This window comes from Chiloscyllium plagiosum, unplaced genomic scaffold (assembly GCF_037043375.1).
Source record: "Chiloscyllium plagiosum isolate Xiang-an unplaced genomic scaffold, Cpla_swu_hap1 HiC_scaffold_23, whole genome shotgun sequence".
Taxonomy (NCBI): Eukaryota; Metazoa; Chordata; class Chondrichthyes; order Orectolobiformes; family Hemiscylliidae; genus Chiloscyllium; species Chiloscyllium plagiosum.
This window is the reverse complement of record NW_028270161.1, coordinates 23,994,752-24,013,095: the sequence shown is the minus strand read 5'-3', so window position 1 is coordinate 24,013,095 and position 18,344 is coordinate 23,994,752. Positions and strand designations below refer to the sequence as shown.

The following is an 18,344-nucleotide window of genomic DNA, read 5'->3' as shown; positions in this document are numbered from 1 at the left end:
CTTTCTGAAGTGCATTCATTTACACTCTGATTATAGTGTCGGGAATTGTGACTGCCAATTCCATCTCTCACTCAGCAATCACAATATCACATCATAAATTCTCAGGCGTAGCACATCAAATATTTTGAACATTTTTGAATATTCTGTATTTGAATATCCTCCAGACCCTCCTGTTGGCTGTCAGCCACCTATTGTTCAACAATAATATTGACATCATGAATGGTTGAGCCAATCAGATTTGAGTCAATGGTTCCATGCTCCTCACAGCTAATGATATATATTGGAAGTAGCAATCAAAACCCCATCACATCCGTTATCTGGGAAAGAGAGAGGTAGCATAGGGAGCAGGAAATTCCTACCAATATCCTGACGTATTGTTATTAATGTTGAATCTTTTTTTCTATTTCAGGTTTGAGGAGAAGAACTTCACCTCAGCCATGAAGTTGATTGGAGTTTTGCTGCTGAGTGCATTGCTCATCAGTAATGCGGCAGGTAAATGGATTCTCTTGTCTCCAAAAATCTACCATTGCAAACAAAAAATCAAAATGTAAATTGTCATGTGGAAAGTGTTCCCACAGAAGCTGGGAATTTGGGGCAGTCAGACTGAGCGGGATAAGTCCACCTGCAGCAAGTCTCTGTTACCTGAGACCCAGCAGCTCACAGTTACTGTCCTGAAGTGTCAGTCAGACACACTCCAACACAAGAGAGCACAGCTTTCTCTCGACTTGATGGAAAAGTACATTGTAGGAAGAACACTGTCTGTGAGAAGATAGAGAATGAGGCCTCATAAATACTAAAGGTCAAATGTTTGAAAAACTGGCCAGGGTCCTGCAATACTGAATGGGGATGGGAATGAATGAAGTGGCAGAAATATGAGGTGATAATGTGAACAATATGGAGATCTGAGGGGTGGAAGATGAGGTAAGGGAAACTTTTTAACATGAAGGAATGAAAGGAATTTGGGAAGTCGGGGAAATGGGACAGTTGGAGGGACTGCCAAACACTGCGGAGTGAGCTCTCATTTTGGGAAGAAACAGGAGAGATAACAGAAACACTGGTATTGACCGTGGCATCATCAGAACAGGACAGACAGAGAAACTGAATGGAACAGACTCCCTACGGAATGTGACATAGGAATAAGTGTAATGATGGCATCAGTGAGAGCTGGGGCATTTTCCAGTTCTGCCATTGACAGTGTCACCTCAGAAATAGAAATGTTGAGGAAGGGGGCAGCCTGAGATTAACCATGAAGGCAAATGAAGGGTGACAATTTGGAGTAAAAAAAGGTTGATGATATTTTAGATGGATTCATAAAATATAAGCACATCACCAACAAATCAATTAAGGAACTCATGCAAAATGACCTCCTCCAGAGCGTTGAGAATGTGGAACTTGCGATTATACGGTGTGCTAGAAACAGACTCTACAGTCCCCATTGAGGGGAAAGTAGACAAGCAGAAGGGAATGAAGTTAATTGGTGGCATTGTCCGAGGAAGTGACCAGAAAGGAAGGGGACTCCTGTGGGAAATAAACACTGTCTTTGACTAACTGGATGAAACAGCATCTTTCTGTACAGTGCTTTCTCTTTGTTTCCAAATAAATAAACAGAGTGAGCATGAAGAAGGTTATTGCAGTCAGGTGGAAAGTCTCATTCTGAGGCAGGCCTCATCGACCATGTGCTCACCAGTTTCTAGCCTCATGAAGGGGCAATGAACTGTGAATGATGTGATTATTGCAGCTTGTTTTAATCTGCAGCTGAGCAATGGACACCAAATTCAACACGTATGGATCAGGACCTGGAGAAACGTAGTCTTCTGGGCAAAGGGGATTGTCCTGGTGGTTTTGTTTATTTTGGCTATTGCTACAAGTTTGTTTCTCAGCCAAAGACTTGGATTGATGCTGAGGTAAGTCCTTGGAATCTCCATTGTAAGTTATTGGGTTGTGTTCCTCAGCATTTCAAAAATGACTGGACACAGAATGAAAGAAGCTTCTTGTATATTCCTGGATGTTTCTGAAGCCGTGTATACATTACCTGGGTAACGTGAACTCCATAATATCCCAAAGGAAATGATGAGGGTAATGAGCTGTGACATGAATCTGCCAGACATGGAGGGTTCCTTATTCATCTAAGGACAACAGTGAGACTTGATTTATTCATTTGTTGGATTGGCAACATACTTTAAAAATTAGGGTCAGACCGTTCAGGAGAGAGGTTAGAAAGCACTTTGACACTCAAAGGGTGTGTTATAACAAGAACTCTGTTCTACAATCAGCACTGAATGTTGGATCTGTTGTTCATGTTAAATTTGAGATAGATAATATTTTTGTTAAGCAAGGGTTTCAAGGGAAAGGGGCATTAGATAGGTATATGGAGTTGTCTACAGATGAGCAATGATGTAACTGAACGTCAGAACAGGCTCAAGGGGCAAAATGGCCAACCCATGTTCCTATGACCTTTGTTTGTATGTGGACATTTCCAGCTGAGTCAGCATTTACAGCCCAGCTTGATTGGCCCTGAGAACATGGTAGTGAGCTGCCGTTTTGACATTCTGCAGCCCTTGGAATTTCGGTGCACCTTATAATGTTGTAATGAAGAAAATTCCAGGGTGTGATCGAGCAACAGTGAAGAAAAAGAGATTACAGGTACAAGACAAGATGATGTGTGGTTTGGTGGTGTTGCGATATAACTACTATCATTCTTGTTCTAGATGGAACAGATCACAGGTTTGGAAGATGCTGTTTCTGTAGCCTTGCTGAGTTATTGCAATCCATCCCTTGGATGGTATACACTCTGCATTAGTGACGGAGGGAGTGAATGTTCAAGGTACCTACTGGGTGTGCCAATCAATTGAGCTGCTTTCTCCCGAATACTTTCAAACTACTTGAGCTTTGTTGGTGCTGTACTCATCTGGGGAGCTGGAGAGTACACCCTCCCACTCCTCACTTCTACTTTGCATGTGGTGGACTGGCTTTGGGGAGTCAGGAAGTCAGTTAATCACAGCAGAATTCCAGAGCTCTGCCCTTGTAGCAATAGGTATTTATTTATTTATTTATATGCTGCTCCAGTTCAGTTTCTGACAAATGGCACTGTGATGTTAATAGAGGCTGATTCAGTGATGGTAATCTCATTGAATATCAAAGGGAAATGTACAGATTCATTCATTCTGAAGGTGTTCTGAAGCATGTTTCCGTTGATGGGTGAGTCCCGAACCAGAGGACACAGTTTGAAAATAAGGGGTAGGCCATTTAGAACAGAGTTGAGGAGAAACTTCTTCACCCAGAGAGTGGTGGGTGTGTGGAATGCTCTGCCCCAGAAGGCTGTGGAGGCCAAGTCTCTGGATACTTTCAAGAAAGAGTTGGATAAAGTTCTTGAGGATAGTGGAATCAAGTGTTACGGGGATAAGGCAGGAACAGGATATTGATTGAGGATGATCAGCCATGATCATAATGAATGGTGGTGCTGGCGCGAAGGGCAGAATGGCCTACTCCTGCACCTGTTGTCTATTATCTATTGTCTGTTGTGGTCTTTGCCTGTTTTAACTGGTCTGAGCTTCCCTGGAGTGGAGGAGAGTGAAATCAGCATGTGCCTGATCCTGATCACCATCCAGGGAAACGTCCTGCAAAATAAATGGAGTGGGAATTCTGTGGGGCCAGGATTGGAATTCTGATCTTCAGATCATAGAAAACATGGTTCATTTTGAACATCAGTTCCCAGCTCATTGAAAGGCCAGATACTGTTTAAAAACCTACAGCCACTCAGCTATACATTCAGGTATTCTTGAAAATGCACAAATGTGTTTAATATTTGATCTGACTTGTTGACTGGAAATTTATTTTTTGTGGCTTCCTCATGTCTCTTTCACTTGGTCAGTGATGTCTGCGTTATCAACTAATTTTATGCCTTCCTGTCAGGCATAAAATATCTTCTAGACATAATACATTACACATCTTTGCTTTTTTACGCATATTTGTAAAACAATGGATTTATCAGAGATAGCCAGCATGGCTTTGTGCAGGAGGAGTCTTGTCTCTCAATTTTGATTGCATTTATTTAGCAAGCTGCAGGTAGGCTAACGTGATGCCACTGTTTAAGAAGGGTAGTAAGGACAAGCCAGGGAATTATAGACCGGTGAGCCTGACGTTGGTGGTGGGCAAGTTGTTGGAGGGAATCCTGAGGGACAGGATATACATGTATTTGGAAAGGCAAGGACTGATTAGGAATAGTCAACATGGCTTTGTGCGTGGGAAATCATGTCTCACAAACTTGATAGAGTTTTTTGAAGAAGTAACAAAGAGGATTGATGAGGGCAGAGTGTTAGATGTGATCTATATGGACCTCAGTAAGGCGTTAGACAAGATTTCCCATGGGAGACTGTTTAGCAAGGTTAGATCTCACAGAATAAAGAGAGAACTAGCCATTTGGATACAGAACTGGCTCAATGGCAGAAGACAGAGGGAGTGGTGGAGGGTTGTTTTTCAGACTGGAGGCCTGTAACCAGTGGAGTGCCACAAGGATCAGTGCTGGGTCCTCTACTTTTTGTCATTTACATAAATGATTTGGATGCAAGCATAAGAGGTACAATTAGTAAGTTTGCAGATTACACCAAAACTGGAGGTGTAGTGGACAGCGAGGAGGGTTACCTCAGATTACAACAGGATCTGGACCAGATGGGCCAATGGGCCGAGAAGTGGCAGATGGAGTTTAATTCAGTTAAATGCGAGATGCAGCATTTTGGAAAAGTAAATCTCAGCAGGACTTATACACTTAATGGTAAGGTCCTAGGGAGTGTTGCTGAACAAAGAGACCTTGAAGTGCAGGTTCATAGCTCCTTGAAAGTGGAGTCGCAGGTAGATAGGATAGTGAAGAAGGCGTTTGGTATGCTTTCTTTTATTGGTCAGAGTATTGTGTACAGGAGTTGGGAGGTCATGTTGCGGCTGTACAGGACATTGGTTAGGCCACTGTTGGAATATTGCGTGTAATTCTGATGGTGTTGTAAGTTCCCTCTAATTTGTTCTGTTTTGTGATAATAAAGGTGTCATCTACATAAAATGGACCCAAAGTTTGGGCTGGATAGATGGGAGGGCAGCTTGTTCAAGTCTCTGCATTACTGCTTCCGCTATGAGACCTAATATTGGTGATCCCATGGGCGGTTTCGGTGAATTGCTTGTAGTTGGTTGTTGGTTATTGAATGTGAAGTGGGTTGTGAGGCACAGATCTACTCGTTGGAGGATGTTGTCTTTGCTGATGACGTTGGTGCTGTCTGGTGTTTGCGGTGCTGGTTTTGCTGGTAGTGATGCCAGTGTTTCTTTGGCCAGGTGGATGTTAATTGATGTGAAAAAGGCTGTAACATCAAAGGAGACCATTATTTCATCCTCATTTGAACTAATGTGTGCAGTTCTGGTTGCACACTATAGGAAGATGTGGAGGCTTTGGATAGAGTGCAAAAGAAGTTTATCAGGATGTTGCTGCATTGGGATGTATTAGCTGTAAGGAGAGATGAGACAAACTTGGATGGTTTTCAGTAGACCATCAGGGGCTAAGAGGCGATCTGACCGAAGTTTTGAATATTATACGAGGCATGGATAGGGAGGAGGTCGGAATCTTGCTCCCAGGGTGTAAACGTCAAATAGTAGGTGGAATAAGTTGAAGGTGAGGGGGAAAAGTTTAAAGGATATGTTCCAAGTTCAAAAGAACATATGATCAGTTTAAGATAAAAAGGGTTTTCTGAATTTAAGGTACAGCCCCAGCTGCCAGTTTACAGACAGGCTTTTCCAAATTACATACATGTAACTATCGGCTGTTCAACGGATACCTGAATTTTGTTTGCAGTTTTGACAACAATTCGAATTTAACCATTTAATTTAAATTACACCCAGGATACTAAACCCAGTTGAGTTTGAATTTATTGTATTGACAACATCAGACCAATGAGAAGGTACGATGTTGGGGGGGTATAAAATACCAGGGCATTTTGAAAATTGGTCAAAGCAACTGACACAGAGAACCATCATCTGAAGAAATGAACATCTTGCTCACAAAGAAATCTCAGAAGGCACTATCTATCAGAAAGTATCTTTTCCTGGAAAAGCAGTAGAAAGTAAGAAGACAACCCAGGAAGAAGACAGCAGAATAGGAAGGACAGAAGGAAGTAACTGTTTCTGATGTCTGGAAGGAAGACAGCGTAAGGGTCTGTTTGGACTTGGGATTAAATTAATGCAATGTTTAATAATTGTCTTATTGGAGCAATAGTTTTATAGAGTTGGGGTCAGACAGTAATTAGTTAAGAAAAAGGTGGGGCTTGGATCTGTTACTAGCTTTTGTTTAGTGTTCACTGTTAGAGTTAGGAAAATAAATTGCTATTTTTCTTTAAACAGTGGAAATTAGGAGGTCTCTTTCACCCACTCACACTTCAGCAGATCACAAACTGAGGCGAGCTTTTCTGGGGGTTTTAGTTTAATTAGCAGAGGGGTTTGTCTTCCGCATCGTAACAGATATGTGCAAGACAAGGTTTTTTTATACAGAGCGTGGTCGGTGACTGGAATGTGTTGCCAGGGTAAGTGATGGGTGCAGCTATGATAGCTACATTTCAGAAATATTTACACAGACACATGTACAGGTGGGGAATAAAGGGAGACAGGCCACGAGCAGGCAGATGGGATTACTTCAGAATGCCACCATGATCAGTGCAGAAATGCTCAGGGTGAAAATGTCAAATACTAAGTGACATAGGTTTAAGCTGAGGTGGGAAAGTTTTAAAGGATCCGTGCAAGGCACACTTTTCATGGAGGGGGCAGTCGGCGGCTGGAACACACTGCCAGGGAAAGTGACAGATATGTGTTAGAGCTATTGTGACAGACGCACGAGCAGGCTGGAGATAGAGGAATCCTCCCATATAGAGGCAGATGGGATGTGTTTAGAATGGTACCATGGTCATCACAGCTGGTGAGCTGATGGGCCAGTTCCTGTGCTGTATTGTGGACTCAAATGTTGTACTTTCCACTTGGAGCTGTAACAGATAAATTTATTAAGAGTCTTTCGTTGTTAGGGTTTCCATGATATTTTGTTTTTAGCATTGTTTTTGGAAATGTCATAAATATGTTAGATTAATGATCAGAAATAGTAAAGCTTTGCAAATGCATTGCATTTCTTATCCACACTTTTGAGTGAAATTTTATAATGGGAAAAAGCAATGTGTCCATAAAAGAAAAATTAATGCCAATGCAGCAAATTTTCAACATTAACCTGGTGGAGAAACCTAATTGAATATGTTCAATGTAAAAATGTAGCCAGCAATAAATTGTCTTTTTTAAAATCATTTCAAGTTGCACTGCCGAACGCTGGCTCCGGGTGGTCATCTTGCTTCCATACACTGGGAAGAGCAGAATCGTATTATTGCAGAGAAATTCTCTCAAACAGAACAAACTTGGATCGGCTTCAACGATATCTACAAGGTAACGTTACTGGTCTTGTTGCATTACATTATTTGGGGGAAGCAAACAATATATTTTTCAGTGGTGTGAACTTATATCTCCACAGGAGAACGCTTTCCTCTGGACTGATGGATCTTCATCAGATTTTATTCGTTGGCACAGGGGGCAACCCAATAACCATCGTGGTAAAGAACACTGTGTGCATTTCGTTGGTAAGTCAATGCTGTCGAATGTCTAAGGAAAAGGCAAATAGATCCATGAATGAGATTCTAACTGGACTCCGTGTGGTTGAGTTTCTTACGACCAAAGCTATTGTTGTTCCAGTCGCAGTATTTCACCGGTCACAACATAACTGGAAAAATTATACTGATTTTACCAAGATGATCAATTGAAAGCTTTATCTATAGCAGGTTTTAAGCACAAAGAGCCATCAATCAGGTTTCTTAATAAATCGGTGATTTATTCTCATAACAGAACTTATGGCTTGAAGTCTTCATCGATTTAACATAGTCGGTGATGTAGAAGTAGGTTATTATACTCAATACGAACACACGCACACAGGAAATAAAGCCCAGCTTTCTCTCTCAGAGTTGGCTTTGTCCTCTTTAAGCAGACCGAGTATGGGTTTGTGGTCCGTGATTAGCACGAACTTTAACCCACAAAAGGGATTGATGGAACTTTCTGACTCCGAATCTCCTATTCTCCGATTCTATCTGGGGGTATTTATGCTCTGCGTGAGCAAAAGACTTGGATGTGTAAGCTGTTGGGTATTTCTCTCCATTGAGCCACACTAGAGCTAATATCACCCCAATGCCATATGGAGATGGTAGAATGCCAACACCTTTGAGGATGATAACTTCACCTTTACTTCATTGGAAGCTCGGGATTGTCTGAGACCATTTCCAAGGCTGACCCTGCATTAGAAGTTGATGCAAAGGCACCAGGATGGATGTCAGGTTATGTTTGAACTTTCTGTAATAAATTACCAGGTCAAGGAATGAGCTGAGCTCCTGGACAGACATGGGAGCTAGGGTATATTTGATCACTCTCGCATTATCTTCCAATGGGTGGAACTCAAGTAGGTCACTTGGGGAACCTGGAACATTTGTGGTTCACTTGTAAGGCATCGTCCCACTTAGGAAAAACATTTAAAGGACTATGTCCAAGTTCTCTCAGTGTTCCTTATTGGTTTTCCCCATTATTACAACATCTTCAAGGTAAATATTGACCTGAAGTAAACCTTGTAAAATATTCTCCATCATCCACTGAAAATTACACCTGTAGTGATACCCGAGATGGCAGTTTTGTATACTGGTACAAAACCTTATGGGTATTAACTGGGAATCCTCGTCGAACTGCAATTGCAATTCAGTGTGGCTCATGTCCAGCTGAAGGACAGCTTTGTGTATAAATCCTCTAACCCATGGATTGGGTGTTTATTCAGCTGCGAAAATATGGTTCACCATTTGATTTAAGATCCCCAAAGTGGTGCACCGACCCATCAGGCTTCAAAACTGGTAAAACCGGTGCTTCCCATTCCACGAATTGGACCAGTTTGATGATTCCTTCCATTTCCAGCCTTCTCACTTCTGCCTCTTCTTTTGCCTGTAAGGCACATGGCACTTGGCAGGCCTTGCAGAATCTCAGAACTGATGGCTGGTCAACATGCAAAGTGGCCTGGCTTCCTCAGTGGCTAACACTGCTGCCTCACAACACCAGTGACCCGGGTTCAAATCCTGCCTTGGGTGACTCTCTGTGTGGAGTTTGAATATTCTCCCCGTGTCTGCATGAGTTTCCTCTGGGTGCTCTGGTTTCCTCCCACAATCCAAAGATGTGCAGGTTAGGTGGATTAGCCATGGGAAATGCAGGAGTAGGGTTGGGGTGGGATGCTCCTCGGAGAGTTGATATGCACTTGTTGGGCCAAATGACCTGTTTCCACACTGTAGAGATTCTATGAAATTCTACGCCTTCTGAGAAGATTTCTGGACATTTAATTCAGACTTCACTCAAGCAGCCATTTTCTATTTGAAAAATCTTAACCCATCCTAGATGAATCTCGAGCAGCCCCCATGAAGCTTGTGCCTGAGTCTTTTACTATAATCACTAGTAACTGAACCAGCTGCCTTTCAGAAGAGACCGGAACAGAGACTGGGCCATTAATCTGCAAAGGTTCCCTTGGATAGATTCTCAGCCGAGCTGAGGTCCTGCATAAAATTCAGGGCTGGAGTCCAGAGTAAATTTGATCAAAAACTGGTTCTGCGATGACTGACGTGGGTGCGCTGGTACTGACCTCCATTAGAACCGAATGAACATTGATGTTTAATAGAGGTTTATCTTGATTGGTCCTAATTTAGATGTTCCAAGTCAGATAGAGGCAGCCTTTCCAGGATATGAACTCACCTGAATAGCTCCAAGTACCCTCCACCTCTCGACAGGATTTGACTCCCTGATTTAAAACTAAATCATCCAAAACACGTTATTCTAAACTGAAATCTCACAGACTATTTCAATTATCTGAAATCTGTGCCATGGGGAAGGAGATTGTTTAACCCTGTGGTGAGTCTTTGCTGTCCATGTTCACAGGAGAATCCAGTCCAGAGTAAACTTAGCTCCCAAACTATCCAAACTCCCACTGAATAGTATAAACGGTTTAGATGTGAGTAACTTGTACACTGACTGCAAACAGGATCACAGCAGAAAGTCTCCCAGGTTATTTACAAATTGTACTTTTTGTCAGCTTTTGTTCCTGCTTTTCCTGGTCTGTCTGGTTTACTCTGGATATCAATATTCCAAGGCAATCCCAACAAAGGAAAGGACCTAATTGCCCTGTATTAAAGCAATGTACACAACAAATTGCAGCAAAAATAGGATTACTTCAAAAGCTGACCCTTGTACTTACAATTGTTAGTGACCCAGATAACGTGGACCTATCCAAGGATCAGACTGTATCATGTGATCAGCCTGCTCCATCTCAGCCTGCTCCAGCCGGTGATCAGACAACTCCTGTTCCTGAGAGAGCTCACTATCACCCTGGGGCTCATTCCCTTATACTCCATTTCCTTGTCAGCAGCCAGTGAGATCAAACCTTGACACTGTCCTGCCTTCAATGATTGATCAGTTTACTCATTGGGAAATATCACAATATTGTCCTCTAACACAGTCATTCATCTTCCACTCAGTAAGACAATTGCTTGTTTTCTCTGGAAAGAGGCTTAACGCTCAACTTTAACGAACCTTGACCTCAGGCCAGTCTATTCCAGTTGTTCATGAAAGCTATGTCCTTATAACATTGGTGTTTTTTAATGAATCGTGTGGTATTTACACATCATAACCCTGTGGCTTAGGGTTACTACCAATGCTCTAAATAAAGCAATGGGGAAAATGACAAGATCATTGATACTCTCAAAAACACAGAAGGAACCAATCACACAAATAGTTGTCTGATTTACCGAACTCTTTTCTTTTCTCCAGCAAAGACACCTAATTGGAACGATCGGCCTTGTGATTGGAAATTGTGTTTCCTTTGCTCCTACAAACTGCCGCATCCCTGCTGCTACTAAAAGAATCTATTGCTGCTCAATGGATCCCTTCTGGGAGTGGATGTAGTGCCTCAATCTGCTTGTAGTTGCGGTCACAGCCAATGATGACTGTACTGACTTAGTTTCTCAGCCAAGAATAAACATTGCATCATGAGTTGTGTGTTTGTTACTGTGAGTCTAGTTTATAGCAGCCTTCCTGTCCCACTGATGCTTCCTACCCATCTGTTCTTTCAATGCTATACTGGGGAGGAGACAGCAGAACAGGGACATGGATAGTTTATAATTCATTTCTGCAAAGGAAGGATTAGAGTCACAGAGACACGGAGATGTACAGCACAGAAACAGACCCTTCAGTACCAACTCATCAATGTCCACGAGATATTCGAAAATGATCGAGTCCCTTCTTATTCACATACCCATCCAGATGCCTTTTAAATATTGTAATTTCACCAGCCTCCGCCGCTCCTTCTGGCAGTGTATTCCATAAACACATCCCTCTCTGCGGGAAAACATAGCCCCTTAGGTTCTTTTTAAGTCTTTCCCTCTCACCTTAAAACTCTGCCCTTTAATTCTGGACTCCGCTACCCTGGGGAAAAGACCTACCCACACGCCACATGATTTTAAAATGTGTATGAGGGCACACCCCAGCCTCCAACGCTCCAGGGAAAATAGTCCCAGCCTATTCAGACGCTCCCTATAGCTCACACCGCCAAACCTGGCAATATCCTTGTAAATCTTTTCTGAACCAGTTCAAGATTCACAGCATCTTTCCTATAACAGGGAGACAAGAGTTGAACATAGTATTCCAAAAGTGGCCTAACCAATGTCCTGTACAGCTGCAACATGACCTCTATATTCTGATACTCAATGTACTGACCAATAAGGACAAGTTTACCAAACACCTTCATTAACCTGTTAACCTACAACTCCACTTTCAAAGAACTATGACCCTGCACCCCAAGGTCTCTCTTTGTTCAGCAACACTCTTCAGGATCTGAACATTAAGTGTACAAGTCCTTCCCTGATTTGTCTTTCCAAATTACAGCACCTCACATTTATCTACATGAAACTCCACCTAAAACTCCTCAGCCCATTGCCCATCAGGTCAAGGACCCTGAGGTGACTTTTTCACTGTCCACTATACTACCAATTTTGTTATCGGCAAAGTTATTAATCATGCCTCCTATGTTGACTTTCAAATCATTTATATAAATGACAAAAAGCCTTGCACCCTGTACCAATCATTGCTGCACACTTGTAGTCACCAGTCTACAGTCTGAAAAGCAATCCTCTACCAATATGCTCTGACTCCTACATTAAACCAATTTTTTATCTAAGTGGCTAGTTCTCCCTGCATTTTATGTGATCTAACCTTGCTAACCAGTCCACCATGTGTGACCTTGTGAAATGCCTTGCTAAAGTCCTATTGACAACTTCCACCATTTTGCCTTCATCAATCTTCTCCATCACTCTTCAAAACAAAATTCAATCAAGTTAGTGAGACATGATTTCCCACACACAAAGCCATGTTGACTATTGTTAATCAGTCCTTGCTTTTCCAAATACATGTAAACCCTGTCCCTCAGAATCCCCTCCCACAACATACCCATGGGTGACATCAGGCTCACCAGTCTGTAGATCCCTGGCTTTCCCTGGCTTTCCCTTACCACCTTTCTTCAATAATGGGCCACCACATTAGATTGCAAGGTCCAATTCTATTCCCCTTTGGGAAGGTGCTGGCTGTGAGCTTCCTTCTTGAATTAGAGCAGTACGACTGGTACAGGTACACCTCGTCTTTACAGGGAGGGTGTTCTAGGATTTAGATACAGTGACAGTGAAGGAATAACATTCATTCCAGGTCAGGATGGAGCGTGCCTTGGAGGGGGACCTGCAGTTTGTGGTGTTCTAATGCCCTTGTAGGTCTGGTTCATATAGCTCACTGATTAGGAAAGTGTAGTCAAAGGAGCTGTGGCCAGTAGCTGAAGGCCATCTTGTAGATGGTACACACTGTTATCAGGGGGTGCTGTTGGTGGAGAGAGTGCCAAGCAAGACATATGTCTTGTCCTGGGTGGTACTGAGTTTCTTAAATGTTGTTGGAACTGTGCATACTCAGGCAAGTGGAGAGTATTCCATTACACTCCTGACATTGACCTTATCAACAGCCTTTGGGGAGTTGGGGTGTGAGTCAGTCATTGCAGAATAACAGCCTCTGACCTGCATGCTTTCAAGCTGATGCTGCAAATGTTCTGGTCAATAACAGTCACCAGGCTATTGTTGCTGGGGATTGGAAAAGCAAAGACACTCGGTTGGATGATCTCTTGCTGACAAGAACATTTGTGCGTTATGTCACAGGGTCAAAGATAAAGCAGCTGAAGATTGTTGGGCTGAGGACATTATCCTGAGAAAGTAGTCACTGTGCCTTAGATGATTAAAGTGCCTACCTCATAAAAATGAAATGCTGGGTTCATTTCCCAGCAATGCCTCTATCTTACTTTTAGTGACCCCTTGTAGCACAGTGGTCGTGTCCCTAGCGCTGGACTGAGAGGCCTGGATTCAAGCCCCACCTGATCCAGAGGTGTGTAATAATGTCTCTAGGCAGGTTGGTTAGAAGATTATCCTGGGGAAGTCCTGCAATGATGTTCAGGGGCTGAGATGATTGGCCTTCACTGACCACAACCATTTCCCACACCCTGCCCCTGACCCCACTCCCTGCCCTGACCCACACACCCTCCCCTACACCCCCACCCACATCCTTAAGCCAGGTCCGAGCCCCACACCTTGCCCCAATCCCCACACCCAGCCCGACCCCTGCACTCTGGGCCAAAACCAGACACCCGGGGCCCAAAGCAGACCCATCAAAGGGGTCACTATTAACAAGCTATCGAAAGCCATTAACAACATCTCAAGGTGATCAAACCAATTAAGCCAATGCCCCTGATCGGTGAAGACCTTGTAAAATATACCAGGAAGGTATAAGAAGCCAGCCCTGGCAGGGCTCAACCTGACCCCACTCTCCCTCTGACGCGAGAGGTCCCTCTGGACACAGCAGAGACCAGAGCAGCTTGACCTCCGACCAGAGAGAGAACCAACCTATGAAAAGAGAGGAACCGGCCAAAGAATTCAACAAACCAGCAAACATTACCAGTCTCTGGGAAGGATTAAAGTTTAGAAAGAATTGGATAGTTCGAGATAGGGTTGTTAAAACTGTAAAGATTAGCTTTTACCGTGTTGTCTTCAAATAAAGACATGACTGTCCCACTCACTGCTGCCACGTGCTGCATCATCCCCCACCTGACACACACAAAGGTACCTGGGGAAATACATTTCACACTTCCTGGTCAGGTGGCTCTGCAGGGTCCTAGAGACAGAGTCGACATTTTGGGAGAAGCCCTTCATCTGGAAGGGCTCCGGCCCAAAACGTCAATTTTCCTGCTCCTCGGATGCTGCCTGACCTGCTGTGCTTTTCCAGCAACACACTCTCAACTCTGATCTACAGCATCTGCAGACCTCACTGTCACCTCGGGTCCTAGAGACAGCCTGTCTCAAACAACACAGGGTCTGCTGTTCTCTGGGGATTTGTAGTTGGTATTCCAGGCTAGAGGGGGGAGAGGGATAACAAAGCTTTGAACAATGGGGTTACTGTGCAGCACAATGTCCTGTTCCATGGTGAGGAGATGCTGATGCTGATGACCCCTAAAGACCACAGGAGATTCACAATGAAATTACAACATTCTGTAACCTGGTTGCTGCTTCCCTTATCACTCTTACCATTTACCTGACGCTAGAAACCACACAATACCAGATTATAGTCCAACAGATGTATTTAAAAGTACAAGCTTTCAGAGAACTGTTCCTTCATCAGGTCCAACACCAGCACCTCCACATCACATTTCCCTGCACTCAGACAGACATTGGACTGTGTCATTGGAAGGTCTTTGAGCTCACATTGTGTGGTCCCTCACATTGTTTCCTCTGAGGGAGCTAATGCCTGACTGAGAAAGTGGAAGGATTCCTCTTGCTTTACAACATTGCACATTTATTGTAGAACAGAAAGATTGCAAGGCAGCAACCCCTTCTGCTCCAAGCCCACCTCTGAATAAACAGTTTGAGGGTGAGATGGACCTAACAGTCATATTTTCCAATTTGTTCTCTGCAAACCGATTCCTTAGAGCTGGCAAAATTGAACATTCTTTCTAAAAACTGTCACAGTAAAAATGGGCAGAATGATTTGCTTTGGTGCAAAAACTTCAATGGCTATAATTCAGAGCACTGGCAGTACCGGAATAGACCAGCAGATGGTGGTGTTCAGCTACAAGAACATTGGTCTCAACATTTCCACCAGGTGTTCCATACTGGAGCTACCCCAATTCGAGCTGCAAGAATGCAAATCATGGGAATTCTTGGGACTGTTGCAGAATAACCATTGGACGTCACCTCCCATACAACAAACACATGCATTTATATCACACCTTTAATCTTATAATAGCTTCTATGCAGCCTGACATGAACATTATTGCTCTGAGGATCCTCTGTCTGGGTCCCTTTAGATTCTCACTCTGTTCCCTTGGAGCTGCTCAGTTTGTGGCTCCTTTACTCTGACATTGGAATCATCTGTTTTAATGAAGACAGATACAAAGTCATGTCCTTCAACTCCACAAGAAGATTTCCTTGTTGTTCCTCAATCAGCCTCTTTCTTACTTTGCCTCTCCTTTCAGAAATTAGTTTTCATTTTTCAAACATTGGTTCCGAAAAACACGATTGGCCATTAAACTATTCTCATCCTTTTCTGTTTGACCCTCGATATTTTGCGGTTCTCTCCTGTACTCTTTGTATTCATCTTGCCTCTCTATTGAACTATTGATCGTGCAGTTCCTTTTAATGTGTGATTTTTATCTGTGTCTTCAATTCCTCGCGGAGGTTCAGTATTAGAGTCTCCTCCTCTCTCCCCTTGTAGCTCTGAGCCTGGTCTTGACCCAATTATCTCCACTTTGGAACCTCCCACTATTCATTCACTGCTTTCCCAGGCAATTTCATTCCAATTCTCTCTTCACAGAAAGAGCGGGAGCACCAGGGGGAAGTGACGACGACCAGAGGGGCAGCCGGGAAGGAAAGCGGTGAGTATTTATACTCACCCTTCGAAGCCGTCGGTCATTTCCAGTGCGAGCAGCAGCGAAGGTAAGACCGTTTGGTTTTAAAAGTGCTTACCGGTAGCGGGCAGCGGTGTTTTTTTTTCTTTCACTCTCTCTTCACAGAAAGAGCGGGAGCACCAGGGGGAAGTGACGACGACCAGAGGGGCAGCCGGGAAGGAAAGCGGTGAGTATTTATACTCACCCTTCAAAGCCGTCGGTCATTTCCAGTGCGAGCAGCAGCGAAGGTAAGACCGTTTGGTTTTAAAAGTGCTTACCGGTAGCGGGCAGCGGTGTTTTTTTTTCTTTCACTCTCTCTTCACAGAAAGAGCGGGAGCACCAGGGGGAAGTGACGACGACCAGAGGGGCAGCCGAGACCCAGAAGCAGTAGTGTAAGCTTACCTGGGTAGGTTTTTCCCCCTTTAAAAGCGCGAAGGAGAGGAACCCGAGGCACTACACGGGTAGTGCCTCCCACCCGCCCTCCTCCTCTAACCTAATAATAACACCTGTTGTGGGAAGTAGGTAAGTGCTGAATTTTGCTTGTTGTATTCTTTAGACCCAGTTTTTTTTTTAAATAAAAGTTAGCTTTAGAGGGATGGCAGTGAAGGCAGTGCAATGTTCCTCCTGCAACATGTATGAGGTGAGGGATGCCATCGACGTCCCTGCCGATTACACTTGCAGGAAGTGCACCCATCTCCAGCTCCTCCAAGACCGTGTTAGGGAACTGGAGCTGGAGTTGGATGAACTTCGGATCATTCGGGAGGCAGAGGGGGTCATAGATCAGAGTTATAGGGAAGTAGTAACTCCAAAGATGACAGATAGATGGGTGACAGTGAGGGGGACTGGGAGGAAGCAGCCAGTGCAGGGACCCCCTGCGGCCGTTCCCCTCAAGAACAAGTATACCGTTTTGGATACTTGTGGGGGGGATGACTTACCAGGGGTAAGTAACGGGGCTCAGGTCTCTGGCACGGAGCCTGTCCCCGTTACACAGAAGGGAAGGGTGAAGAAGAGCAGAGCAGTAGTAATTGGGGACTCGATAGTTCGGGGCACAGATAGGCGGTTTTGTGGGAACGAGAGAGACTCACGTTTGGTATGTTGCCTCCCAGGTGCAAGGGTACGTGATGTCTCTGATCGTGTTTTCTGGGTCCTGGAGGGGGAGGGGGAGCAGCCCGAAGTCGTGGTCCATATTGGCACCAACGACATAGGTAGGAGGAGTGCCGAGGATGTTAGACAGGCTTTCAGGGAGCTAGGTTGGAAGCTCATAGTTAGAACGAACAGAGTTGCTGTCTCTGGTTTGTTACCCGTGCCACGTGATCGAGAGTCGAGGAATAGGGAAAGAGAACACTTAAATGCGTGGCTACAGGGATGGTGCAGGAGGGAGGGATTCCGGTTTTTGGATAACTGGGGTTCTTTCTGGGGACGGTGGGACCTCTATAAACAGGATGGTCTACACCTGAACCTGAGGGGCACCAGTATCCTTGGGGGGAGGTTTGCTAGTGCTCTTGGGGGGGGTTTAAACTAACTCTGCAGGGGCATGGGAACCCAGATTGTAGCTTCAGGGTGCAGGGCCTGGAGTGTAGGGAGGTTAGGAACATGGCATCAATTTCCAAGGAGGGTGTCTGTAAACAGGAAAGTGGCTTGAAGTGTGTATACTTCAATGCAAGAAGTATACGAAATAAGGTAGGTGAACTTGCAGCGTGGGTTGGTACCTGGGACTTCGATGTTGTGGCTATTACGGAGACATGGCTAGAACAGGGACAGGATTGGCTGTTGCAGGTTCCTGGATTTAAATGTTTTAGTAGGGTCAGAGGTGGGGGTAAAAGAGGGGGAGGTGTGGCATTGCTTGTCAAAGATAGTTTTACAGTGGTGGAAAGGACGATGGATGAGGACTTGCCATCTGAGGTAGTTTGGGCTGAGGTTAGGAATAGGAAAGGTGAGGTCACCCTGTTAGGAGTCTTTTACAGGCCTCCTAATAGTACTAGAATCATTGAAGAAAGGATAGGGAAGGTGATTCAGGAGATGAGTGACAGTAATAGAGTGGTTGTTATGGGGGACTTTAACTTTCCTGATATTGATTGGGAAAGCTATAGCTCAAGTTCGTTAGATGGGTCAGTGTTTGTTCAATGTGTGCAGGAGAGTTTCCTGACACAATATGTAGACAGGCCAACAAGAGGTGAGGCCATACTGGATTTGGTTCTGGGTAACGAACCAGGCCAGGTGTTAGAATTAGAGGTAGGTGAGCACTTTG

General features: G+C 44.2%; 1 protein-coding gene across 1 annotated transcript; it reads left to right on the top strand.

The window, feature by feature from the left end:
• Positions 1 to 409: 409 nt before the first annotated feature.
• Positions 410 to 11,124, top strand: LOC148145844 (C-type lectin Cal-like). Its single transcript, XM_087999772.1, has 5 exons — positions 410 to 492; positions 1,756 to 1,904; positions 7,324 to 7,452; positions 7,538 to 7,643; positions 10,903 to 11,124. Exons 1-5 carry the CDS (start codon positions 438 to 440, stop codon positions 10,989 to 10,991), a joined length of 528 nt encoding a protein of 175 aa, XP_087855898.1. The 5' UTR covers positions 410 to 437; the 3' UTR covers positions 10,992 to 11,124.
• Positions 11,125 to 18,344: the final 7,220 nt, after the last annotated feature.

Coding starts and splice junctions, on each gene's coding strand:
- LOC148145844 (XM_087999772.1), top strand. CDS start 438: ATGAAGTTGATTGGAGTTTTGCTGCTGAGTGCATTGCTCATCAGTAAT. Junction 493..1,755: donor GCTCATCAGTAATGCGGCAG/GTAAATGGATTC, acceptor TTTAATCTGCAG/CTGAGCAATGGACACCAAAT. Junction 1,905..7,323: donor AGACTTGGATTGATGCTGAG/GTAAGTCCTTGG, acceptor AATCATTTCAAG/TTGCACTGCCGAACGCTGGC.